The following is a 27,694-nucleotide window of genomic DNA, read 5'->3' on the forward strand; positions in this document are numbered from 1 at the left end:
AGCCCTTTTGTCGCTGTATATTGATTGACCCACGGTGTGGGGACTGTTACAGGTTGTGCGTGCAGCTTCTCCTCGGCCGCGGGGGACCGTATGGATCAATAATTGGAGTTGTCTACCTAGGTATGGAAGTCTTAACCAACCTAAATATGTCTTGAAATTCTTGGCAAGGGCTCTGGGGCCTGAATAAAGAGATTCGCAATGCTCAAAATTTGACTGAGGAACCCCGTCAGTCAATGAATCAACGAATTAACCATCCCAAAGAAGCCTATCCGCACCCCTATGCCCGTAAGTGTCTTTCCAACTGAGGACCTTAACAAAGTCTGATATTGGGCAATCAGGGTCACTATTATCCCTAGCGCCATGCTCACGAAGCAAATTCTCAATGTCTTTCTGGCCGAAAAACTGGGAAAGACGCAAAGGTGAGATCCGTCCCATGTTAACATCAGCGCCGTGATTTAGGAGAGTCTTCACAATCTGAGCAGTTCCAGGCTCATTCATGATGATGGCAAGTAGCAACGGGGTCCTGAAGGTTCGATATTTCACTTGACCCGTAGGCAGCAGGTCAATTGGCCGGAGCCCGTTCGGATCTGCCCCGTCGTCCAAAAGTGCTTTTATGATGAGATGTGTGTCTCCGGGGCTGCGGCCACTTGTTGATATTGCCTCCCTGACAAGAATTGTCGTGAGAGGAGTATAGCGAAGACCTGGGCTATCCGGGTTTGCACCTAGTTGGAGGATAAAGCTCACATCATCGACATCTTTGAAGTCACAAGCTGCTTCATTGAGGATTGTGGTCGCCTCGGTAGTTCTCTGAGGGAATTGATAGACCTGATTAATATCAAGAGAGCATCGCTCTATCAGAATTCCCAGGAACAAGGCGCGGGTTTCTTTACGCTTTGAAGTTGCCACTATGGCTCTGACGAGGTCGCCAGAGTCAGGTCGGAGACCATAAACGTCGACGAGTTCCTGGAAATACCCCGAATTTCCGCTTTCCATTGCATTCTCTGTGAGATGCCCAATGGTAGCAGCATGATCATGGAAGTTGAAACCAGCTTCGACAAAAATGCGATAAAGCTTTTCTGTCTTGATGACAGATGCGTCTGTTATTTTCGTTCCACGCCGCAGCATGCGTTTGACAGAAGGCCAGTTATTTTCTTGACAGGCCTTTACCAATAAAAGCGCAGCATCGCTCTCAGACGCACCCGAGGCAACAAGGTATGCACAGACTTCATGGATAGCCGTTCGTGACCCAGACAGGGAATGCCGCTCGAGGGCAGCTTCGATGGCAGTCTGGTTGTACGTTCCGGAATAACTGCCAAGGTTTGCTTTGGCACGCACAAAAGCCCCGTGGCTGAGGAGATACTCCGCAACAGCCATTTGGCCACCGATGGCAGCAACATGAAGAGCGGATTCGAGCCACGTATCATGTACACTGGATTTGCTCGACCGAGCACTTTGACTGACACCTTTCTCCAAGAGCGTTTTAACGTACACGAGTGCACCCTGACGACAAGCAACATAGAAGAGTTTGGCCAAGCCTGGGTATGTCAAGTCAATTCCCAACCCCGCGTCAAGCAGATGGCAGGCAATCGGTCTCCAGCATACTTCAAGAGGCCTTTTCCACAGGCTTCCTCCCCATTCTAGCCACTGAAATGTGTCTTCTGATGCTTGGTATGCATCCAAAGAAATCTGTAACAGATTTACCTTATCGCTTTTGTTTTCTGCTATTCCCCTTTCGCCCACAAATCTCAATGGGAATTGGTCATATAGGCCGCATGTGTCTGCTCCAGCATCCAAAAACGTGAAAAAGATATCCGGGCGTCCGGTAGTACATGCGAAGTACAGTAGTGTCTTCCCATCTGCATCTGCTTCATTGATCAAGGTTGCAAAATTTCTTGTTGACATAGCACATGTCAAACGGTGCCAGTCCAGAATGCGCTTTATAAGAACCAGGTTATTGTTCTTTGTAGCCTCACGAAGAGCGTCCGGTAATGCTGAGATGAAAACTGGTGAACTTTCAAAGAGAAGTTCAAACCCTTCCTCCAATGCGGCGAGATCTTTGGAATTCTTATCTTTCGGTAAGAGCTCTTTCATTGAAGCGATGGAAACCAGTGCCCTCCCTGCAAGGTTATCGTAAAATGATGGATTGAAGATATGCCAAACATTTTCAAGAACAGTGTACCAGTGAGCATTCGAGATAATAATCTTAACAAAACATTCAAGCAGTTTCTCTTGGATGGTCGCTGAAGCGACGTGACATAAGAGAAGTTGCACCGTGCGTGTACTCTTTCTCATAGCTGCGATTTGTGACACCATAAGAAAGGTATCATACTGCTGACGAGTCAAGGAACTCACGTCACCCAATTCTTTCAACTGGAAGTCACTCAGAATTGACCGCATATAGCGCATATTTCCCTTTCGCGCTGCCATTATTAAACCATACCCAATTATAGGCCGAGAGGTGTGCTTGGCATGAGCCAGTAGCATTTCAAGAAATCGAGGTCGCTTCCAAGCGACTGCCACAACAATTGGTGTGACTGTTCGCACATAGTATCCCCGCCTGTCTCGACTTTGAGCCCAGTCAAGGGGAGCTTTAGGCCGCTCATTAAGAATCAACCGGATCATTCGCGTGTCTTTGTTGCGTACGGCATATGATATTGCCTGCCTGACTTCAGTACCCCTTTTCAAGAGAATAACCACTACCTCGAACTGGCCCGCCTCCGCGGCCACTTCGATCGGAGTTGGTTTACCAGAGGAAGGACCAGAATGATTCCCCGTAGTGTTGATGTTAAAACCTTGATCAAGGAGAACATTGACGGTATCCACAAGGCCTTTTTGAGCTGCAATTCTGAGGAACCTGCCATTGCCATGACCGATGTCATAGTCCTTTTCAACAACCCTCCCCAGGCCATGTTCTTCCTCTATTGCGAGCCACGGGGAGCTCGTGTCTAGCTTCGGTGACATATCGATGGCGCTCTCGTTCGCAGCTATTTCTTTCTCACTATCGTCACTTGTCGCATTGTCTTCACTCTCGTCATCATCCTCACTACCCTCGCTGTCCTCACCCTCATCACTGCCGGCATAGATGTAGCGATAGTAGTTGCTGTCTCCCGATGGGAGTAGAGAAAGGCCACCTCCCACACTGCAAAACACTACACCGCCATTAGGAAGATCGGAAGCCTTTATTTCTGGCTTCCATTCTAGTGCAAGATGCGTAACGTTTTCTCGGCCTCCATCAAGTCCTGCAGAAAAGGCGGAATATGCAGCCTTCTTACCAAACGTCTGGAGCAAAAGTCGCGTAACTTCCAGGTGGTCCCGGAACGAGGCCGATTCTACGGCCGGAATGCTGGAAGAGTCGTCGCAATTATACAATTGACTGTCGATCAAAATGCCAACCGTCGATAGATGTCCATTGAAAGCAGCGGCTTGCATTGCGTCGGCATCTTTGCCCTCGACATTGGCGCCCTTTTCAATAAGTAGTCGCACGACATTACTATGTCCCCGAAGAGCAGCAGCTCGAAGAGCCGTTCCGTACCGACCTCGAGTATTGAGATCTGCTCCCCGTTTCAGAGTCAGATTTACCATGGAGAGATGACCCCCAAATGCTGCCGCCTGAAGGGCGCTACCAAAATGACCAATTCCCAAATTGATGTCGGCAACACTGTCGAGCATTCTCTTTGCGATTCTGGCGTGACCTTGCAAGAGAGCCGCCTGTAAGGTAACGTGAAATGATGAATCTGCTAGCAAAGATATATTGCGTTACTCTTCTGCCACTGACTTCAGTTTCATAGTCAATAACTCACCAGCATTTCCGTCATTCTCTTCATTTTGACTGATCTCTCCCAGCAGATAGGTGACCACCTCATCATGGCCATCGTATGAGGCTCGCGCCAGTATTTTCTCAAGTTTGGGTCTATCTGTAATTCTGGAAGCTTCCAACAGAAACTTGATTACAGGCCCGGAGCTACCTGCTAAAGCAGCATCAAGTGCGCTGGAAAAGCTTCCTCCGAGGAGCTTTCGATTGGTGATCGCTGAGCTGACTGAATGCTGGACGAAGACCTTGATATCTTCTGAGTTCTCACAAACAGTGACAGGGAGTGAAAGGGCATCGTGTAGCTCTTGTGCAATATGCGTATCTTCGCGACTGGAGATCATGATCTTGACAAGACTGGATGATTCACTTGCTAGAGTCCGCAGATTTGTCAGAATATCTAGTTGGTTTCTAACTAACTCGTCAAGTCCATCGATGATGATAGTCGCCGGGCAGTCGACAGTCAGTGCAAGCAACATTTGGATACATTCATCTACTGTGAGAGGCAATGGATCAATTCCATCCATATCTGCTACTTTCTGTCTCTTCTTGAACTCATCCCATATTTCTTGTCACACTTTCTCTCCCTGTTGGGTAACTGCAAGCTGCTTGACGACATTTCGGAGGATTTCAGCGGAGGTAAGCGACGACAAGCTGGTTTTCGTATTCGAGCAGTAGATGTAGGCAACAGGCGCACTGCAAGTATTTTGCAGTATGGAGTCCAAGTGTTTCTGAATGATGACGGAGGCAAGTTTAGTCGTTCCACAACCCGGAATCCCATGGACCCAAAGAGTTGAACATGCGCTTGACGCTTGCCACCTTTGATACTGCTTGTCAGATAAAATACAATTTCCGGTACCCGGGACAACTTCCTTGTATGTAGACTCGTCTTGTAGTTTATAGTTTTCATTTGAAACCCACATGAGAAATTTGCGCCGCTCTTGCAGATCTAGTGACTCTTGAAACTGCACAGGGGGTCACTGAGACGAATCAATGGTGCTTCAAGTGAATGGAAAAGATTCTTCAACGATTCAACAGATGAGCGTCCTTCATCTTGAAATACTTTAAGAGACTGTCCCAATTGATCATATTTCTCTTTCGATATCTCTGTTTGAACGGTTTTAGCGATCCTTTCCACCTCCGCATCCTTCGTAGAAATGCCTTTCAGAAAGCTTTCTACAGAGTCCGAGGAGTCAACCAAACTCCGAGCAAACTCTTGGCTGGCGATTTCTCGTAATATTTTCCAATGTCATCGAGGTACTTCAATGACTCTGAGTAAAGCGCCACTAAAGCATCGCAGAGTTTTCACTGTGCGGAAGAAAGCGGTTGTCTAGTCGAGGGTAAGTAAATGTTTTCGAGGATAGAGTATCGAGTGGTGATTCGTGCTAAAGTCTCGAGCCCTTCAGCAACAGAGGTGAATGTTTGTAGATCATTGATCGACGCTTGTAGTAAAACCCGTACACCAGCCCACGGCAGTGAAGCATGAGTAGGGTCATACTGAACAGCAATGTCACCAACCTCCTTGAATCTGTTGAGCCAGAATCCGACCTTGTCAAGAGCATCACGAACAATGAGTCTTTTTCCACATTTAGTCTTGATGGTTCAACGCTTTTGCAAGCAGACTATTTGTTTGTCTCGGACAGCCTTGAGGGTTGTGTCGACGGTCTCAATATTCTTCTCGTTTTGATATTTCTCAAGGGCTTCCTTCGTTGCAGGTGGTAAAGAATGAAATGCCAAAGTCCAGAGGTTCTCTCGCGCCGCAGCCTTGTGGCTCATTTTTGCTAAGTACGGGTAGCCGACTAGTTTGATGGTAGACTTTGCCCAGGACAAAACATGAGATGTTCCTTTTGAACTAATGAGAAAACAAGAAGAGTGTGTAGCCAGCCATAAGAGAATGAAACTCTCCACATTGGCAACACTAGTGCTCCCCGCATCGCCCCCTCAACCCCTTGGCCCCCTCGGCCCCCTCTGCCTGTTTTTGATTACATGATAAATTCTTGGGAAACCAATCCAGTCGCATTACTAGGTACTTTTATAGCGTGTCTCGGGTCCCCTATATTCTTTAAAGGCCCTCACCCGGGCGACAGTCACCCGACTACTACTGGCCGCACATAAGCCACACGCCAGTGAGTTAGTACTTGGGAACGAGCGCATTATCGCTGCTGCTTTTTTGCCTGATTCGATGAGAAAGTTCTTGCTGCCCTTCAGGCATATGGTCACCTTACCCAAACTCCCCCGTCTATCCTTTTTACCCAAACGCGCTGCGCAGCCCTGAAAAGCTAACGTGGCCTTTCCCTCCCAAAATAGACCATGTGTTTATATGGCAGGGTCAAACCTCGCCCGAGATATTTTATTAACATATATTTTCGAGGGTAATCTAGAAAGTGGTGTCAAATATAAAAGGGTCTGAAAAACGGCCTTGGAAGTCTTGTCCTTAGAATCGTAGATCCAGACATAGCCCTGTATACTTCTCTACTTCTCCATCGGTTGATTAGTTAGAGAATTAATTGATGGCCATTGGCTAGTGATACTAGATGGGCACTCCTATCTGATAGTTTCAGGATCAAGTTCGGTCCTATGAGAGGGGGCCATTACGCGCTGCAGCCTTCCCATTTTAAGAGCGCTTGCATCGCGCTTTGCATCCACTTGGTGCCCAAATATGTATCTCATCTAAGACTTTTTGTTTATAGATTAATATTGCCTCAGCCTGATGTGATTTCCTTTTCTCCCCTGGAACTTCTTTTCCTGCAAGACAAGCGAGGGCTCCTTGCGCTCCTTTCAACCATCTTTACCCTCTATTCTTGTTATTCAGTTTGGTTAAAATTATAATATCCAAAATAAAACCCTCGCCTTATTCAAACGATCAATATACCATCGGATGGATATCCACCTTGGATGAGCAGTTCATGGTAGCCATGGCTATGCTGGATGAGGAGCATGGGAGGCCCCAGTCAACACCCCGAGAAGACACCAACGTATATCATTTGGGAAGAATTGGCGATCACAACGTTGCGATGGCTTGCTTATCTGGAGGGCAAATGGGGACTGGTCCGGCTGCTATCGTGGCAGAGAATATGCGTCGCACTTTCAAGAGCATCAGGTTCGCCCTTCTTGTGGGGGTTGGAGGAGGCGTCCCAGGGAAGGGGAAGGACATCCGTTTGGGCGATGTTGTGGTGAGCTATCCCAGTGGGACCTATACCGGAGTCGTACAGTATGACTACGGTAAGCTCAAGGGGAATGGTCATATCCAAAGGAAAGACTGGTTCTCTGCGCCACCTAGTAAGGTTCTGTCTGCGGTCAACCTTCTAAAGACATATCACCGAAGACCCAAGAACCCGATAAACAACATGCTAGGCTTCATCGATGAGTTAGGCGAAGAGTACGCATACCCCGAAGCAAGCGAGGCTCTTGATCGCTTGTATCAAGCAGACCAGGGTCACGTCCCCGAAGCTGAAACATGCGATTCCTGCAACACCCAAGCCCTGGTTCCACGAAAACCTCGCAAATTCCCATCCAAGCCATGTGTACACTATGGTATCATTGCGTCTGGAAACGTGGTAGTAAAGGACGGGACCGAAAGGGAAAGGATCGACCAGCGTTACGAGAACTCGATATTGTGCTTTGAAATGGAAGCGGCCGGCCTGATGAACAATTTCCCGTGCCTTGTTATCCGAGGAATCAGCGACTACTCGGATTCCCACAAAAACGACCAGTGGCAAAATCGCGCAATTGCCGTATCCTCGGCATATGCAAAAGAACTTCTTTCCCTGATTGGGCCATCCGATATGGACGTCCTGCCTCCTATAGCTGCTCGTGTGTTGGATACCGGTAAGCGTTCACATTGTCAAGTACCATATACTCCAGGGATATTGTTAATACCGATAAACAGTTTCCAGAAAGCTAAATGATATTGATGAACACACCACGGCCAATACTCAACTACTAGAAAAGTCTATAAAGGGTACACATTCAAGCTCATATTTTCCATTTCAGAGTCCCAGTGCTAATAACTATACCCAGAAAACCGACAAAAACAAGAGCAAGATCTACAAATCAAGTTCGAAGCATGGTTAAACCCACCGAACGTTCGAGAGACCCAACAGAATCAAGTCCGAAAGAGACTCACAGGGACCTGTAACTGGATCTGGTCAAACCCGATGTTTCTCGGTTGGAGGAAGGCGCCTCTCTTATCAGCTCCAGACAGAATTCTTTGCATATATGGCCCTCCTGGTAGTGGAAAAAGCATTCTAGCATCTGCCATTGTGGATCGAATGTGGAATGACAAAGTGCCTACGTTATTCTTTTCATTCTCCAGCATGCATACTAGTCAGCAAAGGTCAAGTGGCCTAATCCGTTCGCTTCTATGGCAATTGGTGAAAGTTGTCCCCCAGGAACCTAATACCTCTCTTCTGTCTACCTGGATGCTGAGAGGTCAACCTACAACCTCAGACTTGTGGATGGGGCTCAGCGAGATAGCCACATTTGCCTCGGAACCGGTGTACTGCATTATTGACGGAGTCGATGAAAGTATGGATCCAATCCCCGAATTGCTTCAAAGACTCCTTGGTTTCCTTGACACACGCTCCAACTTCCGCCTCATTTTGCTTGGTAGGCAGCATTCATTCCACAAAACCGATTCCATCCACCATAAAATTGAGATACACCCTGGCTTGACGAAAGACGATGTTGATCGAGTCATTGAAACGGAAATCAACCGGTCTGCGATCCTTAACACGCCAGCATTGCGCGACAGAGTTCTCACATCCATTCAAAACCAGTCGGATGGGAATTTCCTATGGGTCAAACTCATGTTTGGGCACCTGGAAAAGTCGCTTCCATTGGCTCATGGTTTAAAAAGATTGAACAAATTGCCTCGCGACCTTGAAACCATTTACGAAAAATTGCTTCTGGGACTTGCCAAGAATCTCGAAGAAGACGAGTTGAACCTTGCTCGTAAGTTGTTTGCGTTCATCGTAGTCTCGCAGAGACCATTGAGTATAGCTGAAGTTCAGCATTTACTGGCTGTCGACGCCTTGTCAACTTCCACAGATGAAAGGCGATCCATTCAAGACTGTCTCATCCCGCAACTGGGTAGGAGGATTTCAGATCTCTGCGGTGATCTTATCAATATCGTGAACGGTTGCTTGCAGTTGGTACACCTTTCCGTCAAGGACTTTTTGGTGAGACCGAAAGAACAATGGCCACGCCATGGAAAAGGTCGCAAAATTATGGAGTTTCGGGTACCTTCAGAGGATGCGCACCGTTGGTTTGCATCAGCTTGCATGGAGTACCTTGAAAGATGTGTCGACGGGTCCCCTTTGCATGACTGGGACAATCCACCTGAGCTTGAACGACGTCATCCCTTTCTGCGTTACTCGGCCACATATATGCATACCCATATGTATCAGTCGGGTTTGCCGACAGATTCTTCCCTGAACAACATTCGGAACTTTTTCAAGTCAAATCGATGGATAGCTTGGATGGAGTTTCTTTTCATGAGTCTTATCGAGGATGATTCTTTTTATTCCCAAGTGGAGGAATTCAACAAATTTGCATCCTGGTTGGGCGACAAGAAAACTGAAATTTTAGGCAGCGCTTCTGCCAGTCTGAAAGTCGCCCATGAGAAACGAGCACGAGAATACGGACTCGAAGATTCACGAACTCAGCAGCTGGGCATTTTCCTCCACTACTTGGGATACATACATGTGTCACCTCCAGTCGATGCTCCAGATACTTGCGCTGTTCAAAGTACAGACCCATCAGTGAATCTCCAACAAATCATGCAAATAGTTCAACGAAACGAACCACTGCCTTTGCAGTTCAAAGTCGATCTATTATTCCGAATGATTATGCATCTTCAGAAAGTCAAACGACTTACTGATCCGATGCAAATTCTCTTCCAAATGATTCTGCAGCACGCCTCAAGTATGCCCGTTTACGTGCTCCTACTTGTGGGTAACTTCTACGAAACAATTCATAAATACGAACAAGCCATTGGATTTTACTTGGTTGTTTTGAGGAAGGTCGAAGCAAAGGAAGGCCGAGTGAAGTTCCTTATTTTACACTCGATTGGCAAAATATACTCCGAGCTCGGTCAATACAGAACCTCCTTGGAGTTCCTTCGCAAAGCTCTCGCCGGCCGAGAGAAAACACTTGGGACGGAACATGAAGACACTTTGCTCACAATTGACATCAGCTGTAATGTCTATGAAGATTTGAACCAATATTCATATTCCTTAGAGCTCCTTAAAAAGGCCTTGGTTGCTCGGGAGAAAACACTTAGGCCGGAACACGAAGATACTCTGTTTACCCTTTACAATATCGGTTGGGTCTATTACAATCTGGGCCAATATACCGAGAGCTTAGAGTTCTTTTATACAGCCCTCGCCGGCCGTGAGAAAACACTTGGACCGGAGCACGAAGATACTCTATTTAACCTTTACAATATCGGTTGGGTCTATTACAAGCTGGGCCAATATACCGAGAGCTTAGATTTCTTTCATACATCCCTCACCGGTCGTGAGAAAACGCTTGGGCCGGAACATGAAGACACTTTGCACACAATTGACGTCATCTGTGGTATCTGTGAATATCTGAGCCAATATCCAGATTCCTTAGAGCTCCGCAAAAAGGCCTTAATTGCTTAAGAGGAAGCGCTTGGAGCTCAACACGAAGACCCCCCACACACAACACACACACCTTTTAACATGGGTTTCGTCTATTGCAAGCTGGACCAATTTACCGAGAGCTTATAGTTATTCAGAGATGCTCTGATTGGCGAAAAGAAAGCCCTTGGACCTGAATATACAAGCACATTGCCCACAATTCTCTGGGTTGGATGTGACTATAAGAGTCTCCGCTAACATGCAGAGGTCTTGAAACTCTTCACAAAGGCACTGGCAGGAGAAAGCAATGCGACCTGACAGTGAGGAGGTCCGCAATGCTCAAAACTTGATCGAGCAAACCCCCACGAGTAATTTCCCAGAACACCGGTATAGAGTGCGATCCTCAGTTCCTTGTTCCCACTAAATAAGACATCCGTGCTTTTTTTGGCCGCTTTTGACTCTCACTTGGCCACCAATGTGGTGCCTCGCATGTGGGACTTTGCACCGAAACCATCTCATATCATTTTGTCATTTCATTTTCTCTTGCTTAAGTTAGAAAGATTCGAAATAAAACATCCAAAACCTCCAGAACCAATTTCATTATTTTGCTCTGTCGGAAACAAGGTAGTGAACTATGCCTAAAGGATACTAGGTCGGATGCAAGCTGATATACGTTAAGAATACATTTTCAGAAGAGAGAAATGAATTTTTTCGACATAGATACCCTAGGCGCTTGGTTGGCCTCTGAAGAAATGTCTTCAGACAACTGACTATGAGACAGGTATGTATACGTTGTGTGGTAGAATGCAGGTGGATGTACGTAGTATGAAGTGGCCAATCAGACGAGATTTGATATTTAATGCACGTGACTACATCCGTACCTTGCTTATCGATAAGGGTGCCAAGCCATCAGCAACCCAAAACTTTTCCGTTCATTCGATATTTTTACCCCAAGCCATTCTGCCGATCATTCACAACAAAATGTTGAGAGAAGTGTAAGTGATGGCAATTTATCGAGATTTCATCTCAGGCTAATAGTCTGCCCTACAGAAAAGCCAAGAACCCGCGCACTGCGCGTATCCTGAAAGCGCGGGAGCCGCAACTCGTCGAACCCCCCAAGAAGACCCTGATTTTCCACGGCGCAAAATGCCCCCAAACGCTGGACACCGTGTTGAAGACCTTCCACGCTTTGACGAAGCCTCACAACATTCTTTTCCACAAGAAGAACGAGAACTTGCACCCATATGAGAACTCGGAGAGCCTGGAATTCCTGGCGAACAAGAACGAGTGTGGACTCGTAGCATTCGGAAGCCACAACAAGAAGCGACCCAACTGCGTTTCATTGGCTCGGATTTACAACTCAGAGTTGCTCGATCTCGTCGAGCTAATGCTGCTTCCCCCGAGAGATGGCGAGACCATCCCGCCCATCAACGAACTTGTCATGGACGTCGGTCTTGGCCTGCGCCCTATGATGCTGTTCACTGGTTCCCCCTGGGATGACCCTACATCTACTGCGCACACCATCCTCAAGAGCACTCTTCTTGACATGTTCAAGGGTGAAGAGACGACCCAGGTCGATGTTGAGGGTCTGCAGTACGTGATGATGGTTGGTGCTGAGGAGCCCCAGGATAGCCTCTCACCGGTAATCCACATGCGCTGGTACAGAGTCATCACCAAGCGCAGCGGTCACAAGCTTCCCCGTGTGGAGTTGCAGGAGGTTGGTCCCAAGTTCGACTTCAAGGTCGGTCGCACACGCCAGGCTGCTCCTGAGGTGCAGAAGGAGTCCATGAAGCAGGGCAAGCGTCCCAACGAGGAAGCCCGCACCAAGAAGAACGTCATTATGGACTCTATGGGTGATAAGATTGGTCGTGTTCACCTCGGCAAGCAGGATCTGTCTGACCTGCAGACCCGTAAGATGAAGGGTCTCAAGCGTCGCGCGGGTATGGAATCTTCCGACGAGGAGGACGAGCCATCCGCGGAGATGATGGAGGTGGATGAGGTCTCTTCTGATGAGGAGGTGGAGGAGAGCCACAAGAAGGCACGGAAAAACTAAGATCGATCGATTTGCATGATTTCTTTTGCTAAGGAGTTTGGGCCGGACGGGATTTCGTTTTCTGCGCCTGTATGAACAGTCTTACGGCATATGAAAAGTTATTTTAAAAACCTCTACATCTAATAGAGACATTTCCTCCATCCATTATTTTACACTAGACTGAACAAGATTCGCCCGTATGCTCGTAGCCAAGGTCTTATATACAGCCACGTGACCATGACGTCGGCTGTATTCTCACATGCCGAGGCCCTTCTTGATGCGGGAACCGATTAAAGTGCCGTCCCCTCTCCCCCAGTATCTCCCGCCCCAGGAAACTATTATTTTTTACTCTATTTCCTCCTCATGATCCGTGACCGTCTCCTGGTCTCTTTTCGTCGTCCATCGCCCCTATAACCACCCCGAAACGAGACCGACCTCTTACCGAGGCCCAGAGACGCCATGGATACACTACTCGTGAGTTCCGCCGTGCCTCCAACCATACACGACAGTATTGACCCTTCTCCCCGCAGTCCCAACTCGACGCGCTCGTCCTCAAACCCGAACTCGCGCCGCTACTGTCATTAGTGAAGGGTGCACGCAATGGAATCGTCTATGGATCGAAAGTCCGCTTTCCGCATGCGCTGGTGTATGTTGGACCTCGGACAGCCGGAAACCCCACTACAAGACATAGCTGACCGATACCGACTGTTTCTAGAATGATATTTCTGTTCAGATCTGGAACGTATGTCACCCCACACGCGCGACCTTACCTCTCCGCAGACCGAAACTGATCGCCTCGTTATCTAGAATCCGCGAAAAGACCAAGCTTGTTTTGAAAGCAACCCGCCAGCACGCGCGGAACCTCTCTACCTTCGCCATCATCTACAAAGCCTCCATGATCGTTCTCCGGAATATACCAGGTGGCGCCGGGAAAGAGGGACGATATGATAGTTTCTTTGCAGGCCTGCTGGGCGGGTATGCAGTTTTCGGACGACAGCCGGGCAGTATTAGCCAGCAGGTATGTGTTTTGCAATTCTCCCTGATTGCGGAAAGAATTCAAACTTCGACCCCCGAGTACACTCCCCCTTTTCTGCAGAGCTAACTCGAATCTAGATCGTTATTTATGTCTTTGCGCGTGTGATGCTTGCTCTTGCCAAGCTCGCCGTCCAACCCAACATGCACCCTCTCTCCTCCCTCATCACATCCGATTCCCGCACGAAGATCACGAATAATGCTTACCCCGTTTTCGCCGGTATGACCTGGGCGATGGTCATGTACATTTTCCGCTGGCACCCGGAGACGCTGGCGTCGAGTCTGCGGAGTAGCATGGTGTATATGTATGTTTTGCTTCCACCTCCCACTATTTGCCATACTTCCCATGATTCGGAAATTTGGAGTTCCCTTCCAGTGCTGACATTCATCTCAACCACAGTTATGGCGACTCAGACCATTGGGATTCCCTCCGCACTCTACTTGTACACAACAAATGAGCTCCTAGTGGATCCGGTTCTCTTAGCTTTTGTGTGCGTTACGGCGTATAGAGCGGGTTGTTATTTTGATGGTGTTTTTGTACGGCGCATTCGAGATGTGCATCATTCCGGGCCCTGCTCATCATTACCTTTTTACCCTATATTACAAGGCATAGGATTTCTTCTTGCATATTTTTGATTACAATATAAATTCTTGAAGACTTCACTTTATGGGGACTTTCGTAATTGGCGATATGATAGACTTGTCAACTCGAACATGCCTTGAACTTCGTTGAATGGATGAGTATATAATATCTAGCAGTTTTACCCTTTCCTTGGAGCACGAATTTTACTCTTAACGGGCAGTTAGCTCTCTGTTGTATGTGACTTGAAAGGTAAACGTATTTTGAATATTCGAGTTCATCATTGGGAAAGTTGGAATATATATATCCACTGGGTATCTTCCATGAGGTAGGCTCTCGGCTCTTTTGGGCTTTATGGGTAAGGTGATGTTTACATAGAATGCGGTATCCTACTTTGATTACCATGGTGAGCGCTACAGAGTTGATGGTTCAGTTAAGGGGAGGAGGCAGCAGAAGGTTAGGAGGTGAAGGGCATCATGGGATAGAAGCAAGAAAAGGTATGAATCACAACTTAAAGCAAACACAAGAAGAAAGACATGAAAAGAATAACTGGTCTAAAGATAAACAACAGAGAAGGTGTTGATATGGATGGTGCATGTGACCTAACCGCCAGAGCCTCATGAAGATAGACCAAAATAAACATCAAAAGAAACCAAAAAATAGGCCCCAGAGGGGCACCTCTACAACCTGGAGGCACAGCTGCCGACGGGGTAGGAGGGGCGGTCACATCGGCCAATGACTTACACGCAGTCCGGCTTTGAAGGAGCCGTGATCAAAGCTCCTTCGCGGTCTTTCTCCCCTTTAAGTGGATCAAGTTCAAAGGCGAGGGTTGAACCCGAGGCATCCGGTACCTGCACTGGATTTGCCCGCCGAAACGGTTAATCACAGCACAAGCCTTAGGCGGTTCCCGCTAGGCTACCTGGGCCGAGGTTTTGGAATCTCCATCTGACGGTTAAATTTATAGGAACAGATGCATCCTAATTGGGACTAGTGTAATCCACATTAGTTTCTGGACCCACATTTTATGATTCTTAGTGCAACCTTGGAACGTCAGTGAAGGTTATGTTGACCGAGGATTTACATTTACATTGTACATTCATTGTACATGTTTAATTGTAGATAAATTGGAATCACTTTTTGAAATTGAGGGTATAACGAAACAACCTATCCAATAAAAAAACAACAGGGATATAGAGAAGAAGAAAAAAAAGTCAACAATCACAACGGCAGAACTCTACTGCCCATCTCCATCAACCTCAACAAGAACTCTCAACTCCCCATCCATCCAATCAACAGCATCACTCGAAAGCACCGCAATGGTCCAATCCTTCTGGTTCTGCACAGGTAGTAGTCCATCCGGTAACCAGACCTTAACCTTCCACCCATCCACAACAGCAGACTCACGAGCTTCATGCGTAGCAGCGTTGGCGCCCTGGAATACCGGCAAACCGGGGATTTGGCCCGAGTACCGACGGAGAATTGCTTGCTTGACGGTCTCGATATTGGGACACTGGCCTGCCGGCAGGTCGAATCTGGGGAGAATACGTTTTCCATTCTGCAGAATATTGACGCGAAGGGAGGTTTGGCCTTGGCTGTGACATGGGGTGGTTGTGTTGGTTGCTGGAGTTGATTCCGAGATAGGGGTGAAGGGTTGGTGGAAGTGAGGGTCGGGTGCTTGGGCAGGTTGGCCGCGTCGGGAGGCGATGTTCTCGCGGATAATACGAGACACGTCGCGGGTGATGCTGCTTGCGCTATGGGGTTGTTAGTTGGTGTTCTTCAAACGTTTGGAAAGGATAGATAGCTTACAATTCGTCTCGGGCTGGGAGGTTGCGACCTCCGCCGATGCGCCATTGAAGACCTGAGGTGGTGTCCGCGTGGATGATGCGGTTGATGTTTTGGTCTTCACAACCCGAAACGCAGTCGTAGTTTCCGTTGTGGATGACTTGGTAGTGGCTGTCCACTGCGGCGACGATCCCACGCCAATCGGGTTGCTGGAGACCGGAGAGAGACCATAGATTATCCAACTCGAAGTTCTCGTTGTAGGTATCATAGCATCGGCCGATTTCTTCCCAGTCGACTGTGTATCCGTCTAGCAAGAGGTCGGTCAGACCGAGATCCACAGGCTGGGACGGATCCATTGCTGATTGTTGCATCGGTGGTGGAGGAGGGGGCATTGACTGCGACAGATCATCGCGATGGGATGTCTGGTTTTGCATTTGGAGATGTTGCTCGGGAGAGAAACGCGGGCTATTCAAATTGGAGAAATCCTCCGTTTTACGGCGGCGGCGTTCTTCAGCACCACCTCCTTTGCGGGTCTCGATTGCGTATTGGCGTTGTCTTTCGTTGGTGACCATCCGTCTAAGCAAAGGAATGACCAGTGAGATGATCTTGTGTTGGTCACGCGGCCAGATGTAGGCTCTCGGGCCCATGCCCTCATTAACGACGTTCTCTCCGAAAAAGCGTTCACCATTTCCCTCGGCTTCGAGGAACTGCCGAACACAGTTCCAAAGGCGAAGCTTGACCATTTCCGTATCTCCCTTTCCACGCTGACCAACACAATCGCGTCTTTCGGGGTGTTCGTCGTTCAGCATGTAATTTTTAGCAGCAGCCTGGAGATGCAAAAAGTTCTCCGGTGAGATCTCGAGGGAGGAAAACATCTTTGAAATGGGAGGTCGTGTGTACTTCTTATTGCCGGAGGGTTGACGGAACAGCGCCGCCGCAGAATGAATACCCACGGCACGAGCATCCGACAAGGACTGCTGCTGCTCGGGGCGAATGTCGATACCTTCTCCGGTATAGCCATGGGGGGTTTGCTGTGCGGAATGCGACTGATGCTGCGCGGCCGAGAGACCCGCGCCAGCCAAGGCGGGGTCGAGATTATCATCATTTCGCTTGCGCTTTTTTGTCGCGGTTCGTGTGAGGCCGCCCGAGGATTGGGAATGGTCAGTGTGACTGGGAACTCTCATGTGTCTTCCGCTGCCCATGCCATTTCCGAAGTTCGCGTCGCCGAACCCGTTCTCGGAGAGATCTATGTCTGTGTAGGAATCCAGCTGGTGGTGGTGGCCTGCTGCACCGGCTGCTGCTGCGACTGCAGCAGCGGCGGCCCATTGCGAAACATCTTGGTCTGCGGCGGCTGTAGCTGCCTCGACTAATCCCGCGAGCTGGTTGTCGTTGGGTGCATAGCCGTTGTTGGCCAGTTGCGCGTTCGGGTCAAGGTGAGGGGCAGTCGCGGTCTGCTGGGAGGGTAGGTCGGAGGAGGTTGTGGGGAGATGTTGGTTGGTGGAAGAGCTCATGGTGTTGATTGGGAGCTAGATGATTCAAGACACCCGGTTCGATAAGCTGATAGTGTCGGCAAAGTTGTGAGGATTGAGGGAAAAAATAGCGATGGGGAATTTTCCGTGACGAGCGCAAATTAGAGAGAGTACCCAGACCGCGTTCGAGCTCTCGGATTTATCTCCGGAAGAGTACTTCTTCCAAGTTGAAGCTCGAAGCTCTTATCCAGTTGATGTACAGAACCTAATGAATAGCTTCACCATTGGCAATATTGCTTGGTCAGAACACAGTTGTCCCAGCGCGCAACACCCAAGAGGGTGAGAAGGGCGTCACAGCAAAACCGAGGCTAAAGCAAAATAATTTAAAAAAAGCTTCGACAGCTTTAGATCGAGTTGGCTGATAAGACGCGACGGTTGGATGTTTGTGCAGTTTGAAGGAACAACAGACAGTGCAAACTGAAAACTTCGAGGGTGTCACGTGATCAGGGACTGTCACTGGAGTATACCTAGGTAGCATTCATGGATAATGTACATTACATGTCTGACTTGGGTTTGATTACTGAATCTCATGTGCACAAATTGAAGTGATTAATGATCATTTCTATCCATTTCTACCAATGTGTATTTTTCCCTGTTATAAGAAGCCCGAGTCGCAAACGCAAAAACCTTCTATAAGTACATCCATATCAAGAAATCAGTCATCAAAGAGGACAAACATCAAAAATGGTGCAATTGCATGGCAAAAATACATGATCGTCTCAATTAAAAGTGTGACAGTGTTGACAGATGATAAAACATGTGCTCAAAAGCAGGCCTCCTATGTCAGGAGGAAATGGTAAAGGAGCTCCAATGGTAAATAGATGGCATATAGATCATTGGCCCACATCAATTTTTGCAGTGGCAGGATAAAATGAAAGGGATTCGAAGAAAGCAGGACTTGATCCAGTCAAGACAGCTTAGAATCCATCACCCTCCTTCCAAGGACGACCAGCCTCCTGGGCACGGTACTGGGGATTCTTGCCACGCTCAATAGCAGCAAGCAAAGTGTCAACGATCTCCTGCTGCTTCTCCTGAAGTTGGCTGACAAGGGCATTGCCTTTCTCACCCTCAGGGTCCTCTGGTTCAGGTACCCCATCTGTTTCAAGAGGGGGGTCGAATCCCATGTCGGACAACCACATCCAATTATCCAATTCCCGCTGGATCTCGTTCTTCTTCGTTTCAGCCTCTTGATAATTATTCCATTCCTCGCTTCCGCCAAAGCAGAACCCGTACCCGTCACACAGACATAGGCTCTCATCAACGCAGAGAACAGACTCCCCGGTGAAGATAAACTGCCACAGATACTCCCAGATGCGACCAGTGATATAATCACTGAGATCCGTCGACAGTAGCCAATCGCGGTAGAAAACAAACCGGGCCCGCGGAATGGAGCGGATGCGATCACGAGACAGGGCGAATTGCGCACAGCACGGCTGCGCGAGCACAGACGGGATCTCCTGGTCGGGGAATAGCTCCCCCCACGCGCGGGCCAGCATGATCTCCTCCTGTTTCGACTCGTCTTCTTCCAGCGCACCGGGGTGCATCCAGGCTGGACAGCCCGGGCCGAACCCGCAGCGAGTATTCATGTAGCCTTCGCGGATGACACGGTTCAGATTGAGGCGGCGGAGAAGTTGGGCCGCGTCTCCTGCAAAGAGGTTATCATTGTGCCAGGCGAATTGATGCGAGTGCATGAACACCGCCACGTCGGGGAGCTGGTCGTAGTGGTCCACGATGTAGGTCAGGTAGATCATAACCTCGTGGCCCTTGTTCTTGGGCGGGTGGAGCGGCGCTGTGGGGTCATCTGCAACGTAGATGGCATGGTCCCAATCTGGCAATTCCTCGGCGATCCAGTTGGTATCTTCCTCCTTGGTTCGGGTCACGACCATCACCTTAGTGTATTTGTAGCCCGGGGGCTTGGGGGTGCCGGGGATGAAGTCCGGTGGTGGGGCATAGAGGTGGTTTGTGTGTGCGCGGGTCGTGTTCCAGGCTCCTGTTCCTGTTGTGTTGGATGACGAGGAGACCAGGTCACCCAGGCCGATGACTTGGGGTACGTCACGCCATGGTCGTGAGAGGCTCCGGGCTGTGAGGAGCAAAACGAGGAAGAAACAGACGCCGAGGAAGATGACCGGTCGTCGTGGGAGAAGCATGGACGGAGGGTTGGACAATCGTATACGGGATTATTATCTGTCGCACGAGATGGTGGTTAGCTGCAATGTCACTGTATGCCACTGTGTCGCGTGCATGGGGTTGAGAGTACTGCGGGAGCTAGGTACATGCAGAAAGCTTGGAATTGAGGGAGGGGACACAATGCCTTACATATTTGAGGATATCATCGCCCCGAGAGTGTAAGGGGGTGAAGGAAGAGAAAGCCGATCTAGATTGAAGGGACCCTGGTCTAACCCCCCCGGGGAAAGGCTACGGGACAAATCAGATGCAAGTGGAGCCAAGGCTGTGCCGTCATGACGAAGCTTCTTTCAATGCGATTTTATATCTTTGGGCTGTAGAATGGGCTTTTATATAGAATATATAAGACACAATTGAGCTATTAATATAATAAATATCAGTTTTAAATGAAGTAATACAATATCATCAAAATAATATTTGTATAAAATCATCTAACCAATACGGGAAGATGCATGTCGATCCCTCCAAGAATTCAGCCACGCGGCCTTGTCTCAGCCATGCCATGGGCCACACTTAGATCTATTCCAAGGTTGTACTTCTCTTACGTTATACCGTACTCACGTACTCCTACTGCAAATTTACACCGATTGCGTGTACACATTTCCATTTGAAGGTAATCATCGAGAGCAAATACCATGAGATTCAACCGTGGTATAAAAATCGTGAAAAGAAATCGGGGTATGATCTTTTGCTCGCAAACAACGCCATGCAGAAACGCTGGTGTAAACAACTGGGGGACCGAAAGGGTAGAGCGGACGGGTAGGAAAAAAAAATACACAGTGAGGGGTTATCAAAAGAGGAGTCCAGGATCAAGCTTCTTCATCGGGCGTTTCTTCAACTGATGCGGTCCGACCTTTGCCGTTGGATGCAGACGCGGGGTGAGTGTCGGCTCGACTAGAAGCACTATTTGCAGATTCCCCATTGCTACCCCATGTAGTAGGAATGGAGGAAGCTGGCCTTGCCTCGAAAGATCCTGTGGGGGCAACGTCAGTCCATTCTTGGGACGGGGACTCTGCGCGATGTTCCGCCGAAGGGACGGTTGGCGTCGGCTGTAATGCAGGGGGCTGAGGAGCCCCATTTGCGGGAAGGGTTTCAGCGTTGGTGGTGCCGCGCGCATTTACCACGACGTTCCCGCTCATTTGATCCTGAACAGGTACGGGTAATGTGGGGGCTTGAGATGTTACAGGGCTGGCCACGGCTGGCGCAGCTGGGGATGGCACTGTAGTGGTAGGCGTGGGTTGCGTGGGTTGTACTGTATGATCCGCGCCGTTGGGGGCATTATCCACGCGCTGAAGAGGAAGGAGGGTCCAACCAGGCGGGAGAGTAAGCCCTTCCGGTAGACGAGAATCTCCAGAGTTTAGAACGTCAGCGCCCGGGTTTGCGCCATACTGGTGACCCGTTGTGAAGACCGAAGATCCTGGGGCCACGTGGGGCAGCGGGCCTGGTTGGCCTTCACCTATATGGGCGACACGTGGTTGGGCGACACCTTGTTGACCGGCAGCTTCTTGGTTAACAGCCCTTGCTTGGGCGAGCAACCGCTCTAGTTCCACCCGAAGCTGGCGCACGTGATTTAGATGCTCCGTGGCGGCTCGAAGGGTGGCGATCTCTTGATTCAGCCGTTGCTCGATATGTAACAATTGATCATTGATTTCAGCAGTGATAGATCCCCCCGGAGCCGCAGCATGTGGGGCGGGAGCGGGGGTGGGGGCTTGGGGACGGCGCCCGAACCCAAATCCAAACCCAATATGTCTTCCAGGCGCATTCGCAGGTGGGTGTGCCCCAGGCTGCGGCGCGTTACCCTGGTGACCTTGTGGATGAAGATTGTTGAATAAATCTCCACGCACAGCTCCAAAGCCGACACGGAAAGGCCCAAATTGATAGACCCGAGCACGTGGTTGTGCATCGACACCTTGTTGGCCTGGCTGGACGCCACCATTCTGACCTCCGGCTGCGTTATCGCCTCCAACCCCAGCAGCTCCACGAGTTCGCTGGGGAATTATAACAGCACGTCGACATGTCGGGCAGTTTTGTTGCCTCTCAAGCCAGCTTCGGAGGCACGAAAAGTGCAAGATATGGCCACATGGGAGCTTCTTTGGACGCAGACGGTCAGGAACACGCTGTGTTCCAGCCGCCGGCTGTGGTGCCGGCTCTCCAGCAGCATTAGCTACCGGTTGCGGTTGTGCCGGTTGAACTGGAATCATTTCCTCCCGGCAGATGATGCAGACATCTTCTCGGGAGACTTCATCTGCCGTTGCATCCGGATACCTCTGGTGCATATCCCTTGTCGCATTTCGGTAACGCATGAAGTCCATGATGCGACGGGCAAATGACCGGATGGTCACAACAACGTCGCGCAGAATGTGGATGGGGAGGCCGTAGAAAGTGAGCAGGATACCAAAGAAGCTCAAATAAATCACGAGTTTCAACAAATCGGTCAAAAGATCCAAGTAGAAGACCCAGCGACCCTTTTCCTCCCATCCGGGTACATCAATCTCCATCTCGTTGACATCGTTTTCGTCGGGCAGATTGTCAGGAGGAGAGGTAGCTCCCGCGCGGGCATGTTCTCGAATTGCCTCGACACGCGCAATACGGATCTCATCCCGGCGTTCCTGCATCTTGGCCTTTATTTGCTGACGGGTGATGGAGATCTCGGTCAACGCGATAACGTATCGTAGTAGGGTGGAAGTAGAGAGGATCGTTAAGATGGCGAATTCGAATCCAAACATAACCATCATATCCGGCCGTGCATGCGCAAGTACGGTATAAATACAGTATCGCAGCATGAAGGCATCGAATAACACCGTCAGCACGAGAGATGCGGCCAGTCGAGTATGGAACAATCGGGGATTAGCCGGTGGCTGTTGCTCTAAGAACTCAACGCGGCCTTCGCCAATCCAGCCCCAGACCTTGCCGACCAGCAGCGAAATGAACATGACCAAAAACCAGCCTCCAAGTTCGCCTCGGAATATGGTCATGGCCAGGCATGTCTCTGTGACGGCGAACCAGGCTCGCTCGTATAGTTGCTCGGTCTCGATTGGTCGCAAGGGTCCGTAAAGAAGTCGCTGGAGCCAGAATAGTACAAAACCGGTGACGAGAAGGCATAAATTCGTGAGGATCTGGATATGGAATAATGAGTTAGTGATCATGATGACCAAGCGCGATGGCTCAAACTGGACAACTCACCATAAGATTCGCACTACTCTGAGAGAGGTAAACACATGCCGAATAGAAATTGGACCTCTGATGAAGAGCTTTTAGAAACACACCAGTGGCTAGGACCACGGAGGCCTACAAACGGAGTTCCAAGGTTAGCGGGTTGTCTCGCCCATCAGCTGCGGTACTACTTACCCCAGCATACGCGGCCAGTCTCATAGCTATCGACTGGATCGGACAAGCCGAAGGTCATAGACCGAAGGAAGGACAAAAAAGACGAGCGTCTCAAGATAGCATTTGGCGGAGCAACGAAGTGAATGCCGTTTATTTGAGAGGAGTAAGTAGCTTGATCTGGACAGCTTTCCAGAATAACCCGCAGACGCCTCTCCGCATCTTACGTCAGCGACCGGCACGTGCCGCCACCCAGATCTATACGCGCCTACTGAATACATGGGAATATTTGATTTTACTCTAATAAAAGCATAATATTGATGAATCGTGGATAATTCAGTGTATTGCTTTTGATCCAACCCCTTAGATCTACTTGGTATAAACGTCAGGACATGCCCGTTGATCTTCGGTGTTTATCTGATCATCTCCGTCATGTGACGTCCCACATTGCCCGCCTTTGAAGAAGCAGCCATTGTGACACCGTCCACAGATCATTTTCTGTCATCAATTTGCATCGATCCGAGGGATATCATCACCTCTGAATCCCATTCTAATACTTGCTGTTCAAAAGAAATGAATCGTCTCTGGTGATGGCTTCATCACCGGCATTGTTTACTGCCTCGCGCAGCCAGACACTAACTTATCTCTTGGCGGTGTGCCCCTTCTCAATCGCCTTCCTAGTCTACATCAATTCATCTATCTCCTTCGTCGTAACAGATTTGATTGGCCTCCAGAATGGAGTGGGAGATTCAGTGGGAACTCTGGGATTCGCAGATGAACTCCTTGCGCTAGTCGCCTGCCCACTTTGGGGTGTGCTCTCGGACCGAATCGGAGTCCGCCATGTAAGCGTTCTACTGGTCCATATCTGGGTAACAACGTTCAATGATATTGACATTAGATAGGTATGTACTGCAGGCTATGCTATTGTAGCTCTCGCGCTAGTTGTTTTTGTGCAAGCCACGAATGTCTACCCCCAGCTTCTCTTGGGAAGGTTGCTTTTTAGTATCGGCGGTTCAGCGGTATCGACCATGGTCACTGCAGTTCTGCCAACTGTCACTGGCACAGCCTTTAATGCCCAGGCATACCGCGCTTCTGTGTCTTCGGAGTTGACCATCACACCGGAGCGTGCCAGGAATGGTCATTCCCTAAATGTGAGCCCTTCCACCGCATCTCCGTCAGCGCGACTATCCGGTTTTGTTGGAATGTGCGCTGGCTGTGGTGCGCTCGTGGCACTGGTTGTTTTCCTGCCGCTTGCAGCCCGGTTTGAGAAGATGGGATTGTCGCCAGCGCAGGCGATCCAACGCAGCTATTACCTGGTTGCTGTCGTATCTCTTGTTATCTGCCTTGTATGTTTCATTGGCCTTCGCGATCTTCCCGGAGAAAAGGGCAAAAGTTGGAGTGCGCTTTGGAAAACGTCTCATCACTCGTGTGATGACGAAGATGATGAAGACAACGATGATCTATCTACCCATGGCCCAAGATTGTCATACTGGAAGCAATTGACAACTGCCCTTACACTGGGATTCCGAAACCGTAGCATTGGACTCGGCTACGTCGGAGGCTTTGTCGCTCGGGCCTCTTCTGTGGGGATATCATTGTTCATTCCCCTCGCTGTCAATCACTACTATCGGGTATCGGGGCTCTGCGACGAGGAACATGAACCGGTTCCTGGGTCGGGACTAGGGGACATCAAGAAAGCATGCCCACGTGCCTACATCGTCGCATCCATACTGACCGGGGTGTCCCAATTGGTGGCATTGATTGCTGCGCCAGCATTTGGGTACCTGACAGACAAATCACGACGATACAATTTCCCACTTCTTTTCGCAGCATTGGTGGGTATCATCGGTTATATTATCTTCGCCATGCTCCCAACCCCTTTATTTGAAAGACCCGACGGCAATCCGGGTGTGTTTGTTGTGATGGCTCTGCTTGGAATCAGTCAGATTGGGGCAATTGTCTGTAGCTTGGCTGTACTGAGCAACGGCATCTTGCGTGTTAGCATCGACAATGAAACGTTAAGAAAAATATACGAGGAGCGACGCGTCCGTGGGGACGAGAATGACGCAGAGCCTGACGAGGGCCAATCTCTTCTTGCCGGGTCTGTCAACCGGAGATTGGAGCATCTATCCCACCTCAAAGGCTCCATCGCAGGTGTCTATTCATTATATGGCGGGGCAGGCATCCTGCTATTGACCAAAGTGGGTGGACTTCTATTTGACGTTCTGTCATCGGGCACACCGTTCTATATTATGGCGGGCTTTAATGGCATGCTGCTTGTCATTGGGATCGTCTGTGGGGGCATCAACCACTTCGGACCCTCGCCCGGAAGGACTTAGTGATCAATTTCAGTTTTAATCTCATGAAAATTGTCATAGTGGTGCAGCATCTTGTTGGATTGGCTGTGAATACAATTTCATTCTCAGCATGGAAAATGGCCCAAGGTTGAATTACCGGCATTGCCCGGCTAGCCGGTCCATTGCAATTTAAGTACACGTGCGTTTGTTGGAGAAAGTGGGTAAAAACAATACACTATTTGATGGAAAAAAAACCTTGGAATGGTTCGTAAGATTAATTAATTTGGCATCCGTGGCGTTGCGCGTTCATCAGGCACGGGCTTTTCTACCGGGCGTAATTTGAATCGTGCACTAACTCGTGCACGCTAGTCCTTTCGAGAGGGTCGGTAGCTGACCTGGGGAAATTAACGGCGTCAAAAGAAGAAAATGGCGAGAGTTATATACAACATACACATTTTGAACAGTAAACATATATTAATGCATCCACGGTATAATTCAAAGTAATTAGATTTTTTATACACGCCTGATGAAATTCCTTTGTTGATCTCATCTCGCTAGTCTCCGACGTAATATAAGGAGCATCAAACAACCTTCCCAAATAGGCATGTGACCCAGGGGTCGGCTCGGCCCCTAGGCCCGGATCAGCCTAGCTCCACAGGAAACTTCCACTAAAACGCCCCTAATTTGGTTCCCCAAGGCACTTGGACTTTGATATGGTAAATGCCCCCTTTTCGAACCTCGAACCACACCCCTCGAACCCCTGGGGCCCGCTCCTTGATTACCGTGTCGACCCTAGTGAGATCCGCTTGGACCGCAATATGGGCCAATCCCACTATGCCAAACTAGTCTTGGCCACTACTCACGGGCAACACTATGCCAAGTCAATAATTTGCGCGCCTAACCCCCGGATATCTCTCTCTCTGACACTTCTTCCTTCTTTCACACCTTCAGGCTCAAGCAGTCCGTCATTCACTCTTTCGTCGTTCGACAGTCTTTCGTTAATTCCAGTCCTTCGTTTTGAGCAATTGTTGATTCTACTTCAAGTACTGTGTACTTCCATTCTTTGTGTATATCCAACATCTTGATTATCACCAATTTTTCGATATAAACCACCGGTCAATCACCAATCTATTTCCAACATGCGTTTCTACACCATCGCTCTGTTGACTGGCGCTACCGCCGCCGCTGCTGGTAACACCGCAACTCTCCTCCTGCCCGGATTTAAGGGCCAGGATCTCGAGGCTAGCGTTATCGAAACCGTATGTCCCTGATTCAGTTGCAATCAACGCACTCTTTTGCCTGAGCACTTTTAACTAACAATTCACAGAATGGAGATGCGACTACCTACAAGATCACCTGCCCCAAGACCGCTTCTTCCTGCGGTATTGCCGGCGAGGGTATGACGGCAATTGCTGCCCCGACCTCCATGCAGCTGCAGAACATCGACCTGCAGGGAACGTAAGTACTAGCGCAGACTTTCCTCGTGCGAACCGCATTCTGATATCAAACACCAGCACTGGAACTGTTTCCTGCCAGATTGCCGGTACCACCTACGCCTCGTGCCAGGCCTCCGCCGGCAGTGCGACCCCGTCGGGCACCCTGGCCAAAGATGATCTGAACTGGATGCCCGTGACCGTCTCGGCCACCCCGACCCCGACGTCGACCTCCACCCCAACCCAGACCCCCACCCCAACCACCACCAGCACTAGTACTAGCACTAGCACTAGCACGACCGAGGTGACCTCCACCTCTACCCCGGCCATCACGTCCTCGTCGACCCTCGTCACCTCGACCCCCAAGAAGTCCTCTTCGGCGCTCATCTCGTCCACCCCTCTGGCCGCCTCGACCCCTCTGGTGGCCGCGCCCACCACTGCCGCTGTCATCGGAACCGGTGCCCCTGCCGCTTCCTCGACTTCCTTCAACGCCGCCGGCCAGATGGCAGGTAGCGTCTGGACCGTTGGCGGTGCCTTCCTTGCTCTGGCCTGCGCTTTCGCGTAAGCTTGACGAGTGATATATCTACATTTCTGTCTTGTGCGGCTTTTTGGTTGTGGAAGAGATGAGCTTCGTGCTTGTCGATTTATTAATTCTGGGGTTTCTGAAGTTACTTCTTACGGATGTATCCATGTATACTCCACTTATATGTGTCCATTTATTCTTTAATGTTTTGATACCTTTCTCCACGACAGACTACGATCTAGCGTCTATTTTTTTATACTTGTATCTTCAGCTATTGAATATACCTTTTCCTGCCACTTTACTTTTTGAGTTTTTCTTTGTCTGTTTGACTCCCCGGACTAGGGGTAACCCTGTAGATTGTATCCACTCCTGAAAGATATCCACATGCGCCTCAATATTTCTCATTTTTGGGTAAGCGTTGGGATGCTCTATTGACCACGATCCCTGGCTTCTGCCTGGGTCTACCACTAAATGTCAGATTAGTACAGAGTACGAATCACATACGCGAGGACGCTCCAAACCGAAGACCATGGTACAAAGATGGGGCTGTCGTTGAGAATAGCCT

At 49.4% G+C, this 27,694-nt stretch overlaps 9 protein-coding genes across 9 annotated transcripts; 5 read left to right on the top strand and 4 right to left on the bottom strand.

The window, feature by feature from the left end:
- Positions 1 to 246: 246 nt before the first annotated feature.
- Positions 247 to 4,335, bottom strand: N7455_008649 (ankyrin repeat domain-containing protein; the record flags this gene model as incomplete). Its single annotated transcript, XM_065605931.1, has 2 exons — positions 247 to 3,737; positions 3,801 to 4,335. The coding sequence occupies 2 exons, from the start codon at positions 4,333 to 4,335 to the stop codon at positions 247 to 249; spliced, it is 4,026 nt and encodes a 1,341-aa protein (XP_065460880.1).
- Positions 4,336 to 6,723: 2,388 nt separating this feature from the next.
- On the top strand, positions 6,724 to 10,455 carry N7455_008650 (uncharacterized protein; the record flags this gene model as incomplete). Its single annotated transcript, XM_065605932.1, has 2 exons — positions 6,724 to 7,636; positions 7,829 to 10,455. 2 exons carry the CDS (start codon positions 6,724 to 6,726, stop codon positions 10,453 to 10,455), a joined length of 3,540 nt encoding a protein of 1,179 aa, XP_065460881.1.
- A 939-nt stretch (positions 10,456 to 11,394) lies between these two features.
- Positions 11,395 to 12,466, top strand: N7455_008651 (rRNA-binding ribosome biosynthesis protein RPF2; the record flags this gene model as incomplete). The annotated part of the gene is made up of 2 exons (XM_040957912.2): positions 11,395 to 11,408; positions 11,464 to 12,466. 2 exons carry the CDS (start codon positions 11,395 to 11,397, stop codon positions 12,464 to 12,466), a joined length of 1,017 nt encoding a protein of 338 aa, XP_040811645.2.
- Positions 12,467 to 12,904: 438 nt separating this feature from the next.
- Positions 12,905 to 13,935, top strand: N7455_008652 (Tim17/Tim22/Tim23/Pmp24 family protein; the record flags this gene model as incomplete). Its single annotated transcript, XM_040957957.1, has 6 exons — positions 12,905 to 12,919; positions 12,976 to 13,091; positions 13,161 to 13,187; positions 13,253 to 13,463; positions 13,559 to 13,782; positions 13,878 to 13,935. The coding sequence occupies 6 exons, from the start codon at positions 12,905 to 12,907 to the stop codon at positions 13,933 to 13,935; spliced, it is 651 nt and encodes a 216-aa protein (XP_040811661.1).
- Positions 13,936 to 15,291: 1,356 nt separating this feature from the next.
- On the bottom strand, positions 15,292 to 17,350 carry N7455_008653 (uncharacterized protein; the record flags this gene model as incomplete). The annotated part of the gene is made up of 2 exons (XM_040957939.2): positions 15,292 to 15,808; positions 15,864 to 17,350. The coding sequence occupies 2 exons, from the start codon at positions 17,348 to 17,350 to the stop codon at positions 15,292 to 15,294; spliced, it is 2,004 nt and encodes a 667-aa protein (XP_040811701.1).
- A 935-nt stretch (positions 17,351 to 18,285) lies between these two features.
- Positions 18,286 to 19,515, bottom strand: N7455_008654 (DUF3431 domain-containing protein; the record flags this gene model as incomplete). Its single annotated transcript, XM_040957872.2, has 1 exon — positions 18,286 to 19,515. One exon carries the CDS (start codon positions 19,513 to 19,515, stop codon positions 18,286 to 18,288), a length of 1,230 nt encoding a protein of 409 aa, XP_040811706.2.
- An 846-nt stretch (positions 19,516 to 20,361) lies between these two features.
- On the bottom strand, positions 20,362 to 22,924 carry hrdA (E3 ubiquitin-protein ligase HRD1; the record flags this gene model as incomplete). Its single annotated transcript, XM_040957951.2, has 3 exons — positions 20,362 to 22,668; positions 22,736 to 22,840; positions 22,901 to 22,924. The coding sequence occupies 3 exons, from the start codon at positions 22,922 to 22,924 to the stop codon at positions 20,362 to 20,364; spliced, it is 2,436 nt and encodes an 811-aa protein (XP_040811601.2).
- Positions 22,925 to 23,381: 457 nt separating this feature from the next.
- On the top strand, positions 23,382 to 25,367 carry N7455_008656 (putative MFS transporter). Its single transcript, XM_040957891.2, has 2 exons — positions 23,382 to 23,718; positions 23,779 to 25,367. The coding sequence occupies exons 1-2, from the start codon at positions 23,467 to 23,469 to the stop codon at positions 25,213 to 25,215; spliced, it is 1,689 nt and encodes a 562-aa protein (XP_040811640.2). The 5' UTR covers positions 23,382 to 23,466; the 3' UTR covers positions 25,216 to 25,367.
- A 945-nt stretch (positions 25,368 to 26,312) lies between these two features.
- N7455_008657 (putative GPI anchored glycoprotein) lies at positions 26,313 to 27,171 on the top strand (the record flags this gene model as incomplete). The annotated part of the gene is made up of 3 exons (XM_040957918.2): positions 26,313 to 26,432; positions 26,501 to 26,631; positions 26,688 to 27,171. 3 exons carry the CDS (start codon positions 26,313 to 26,315, stop codon positions 27,169 to 27,171), a joined length of 735 nt encoding a protein of 244 aa, XP_040811650.2.
- Between the last annotated feature and the right edge of the window lie 523 nt (positions 27,172 to 27,694).

Source organism: Penicillium solitum (genome assembly GCF_028829755.1).
Source record: "Penicillium solitum strain IBT 25940 chromosome Unknown utg000005l_segment0_segment0, whole genome shotgun sequence".
Taxonomy (NCBI): domain Eukaryota; kingdom Fungi; phylum Ascomycota; class Eurotiomycetes; order Eurotiales; family Aspergillaceae; genus Penicillium; species Penicillium solitum.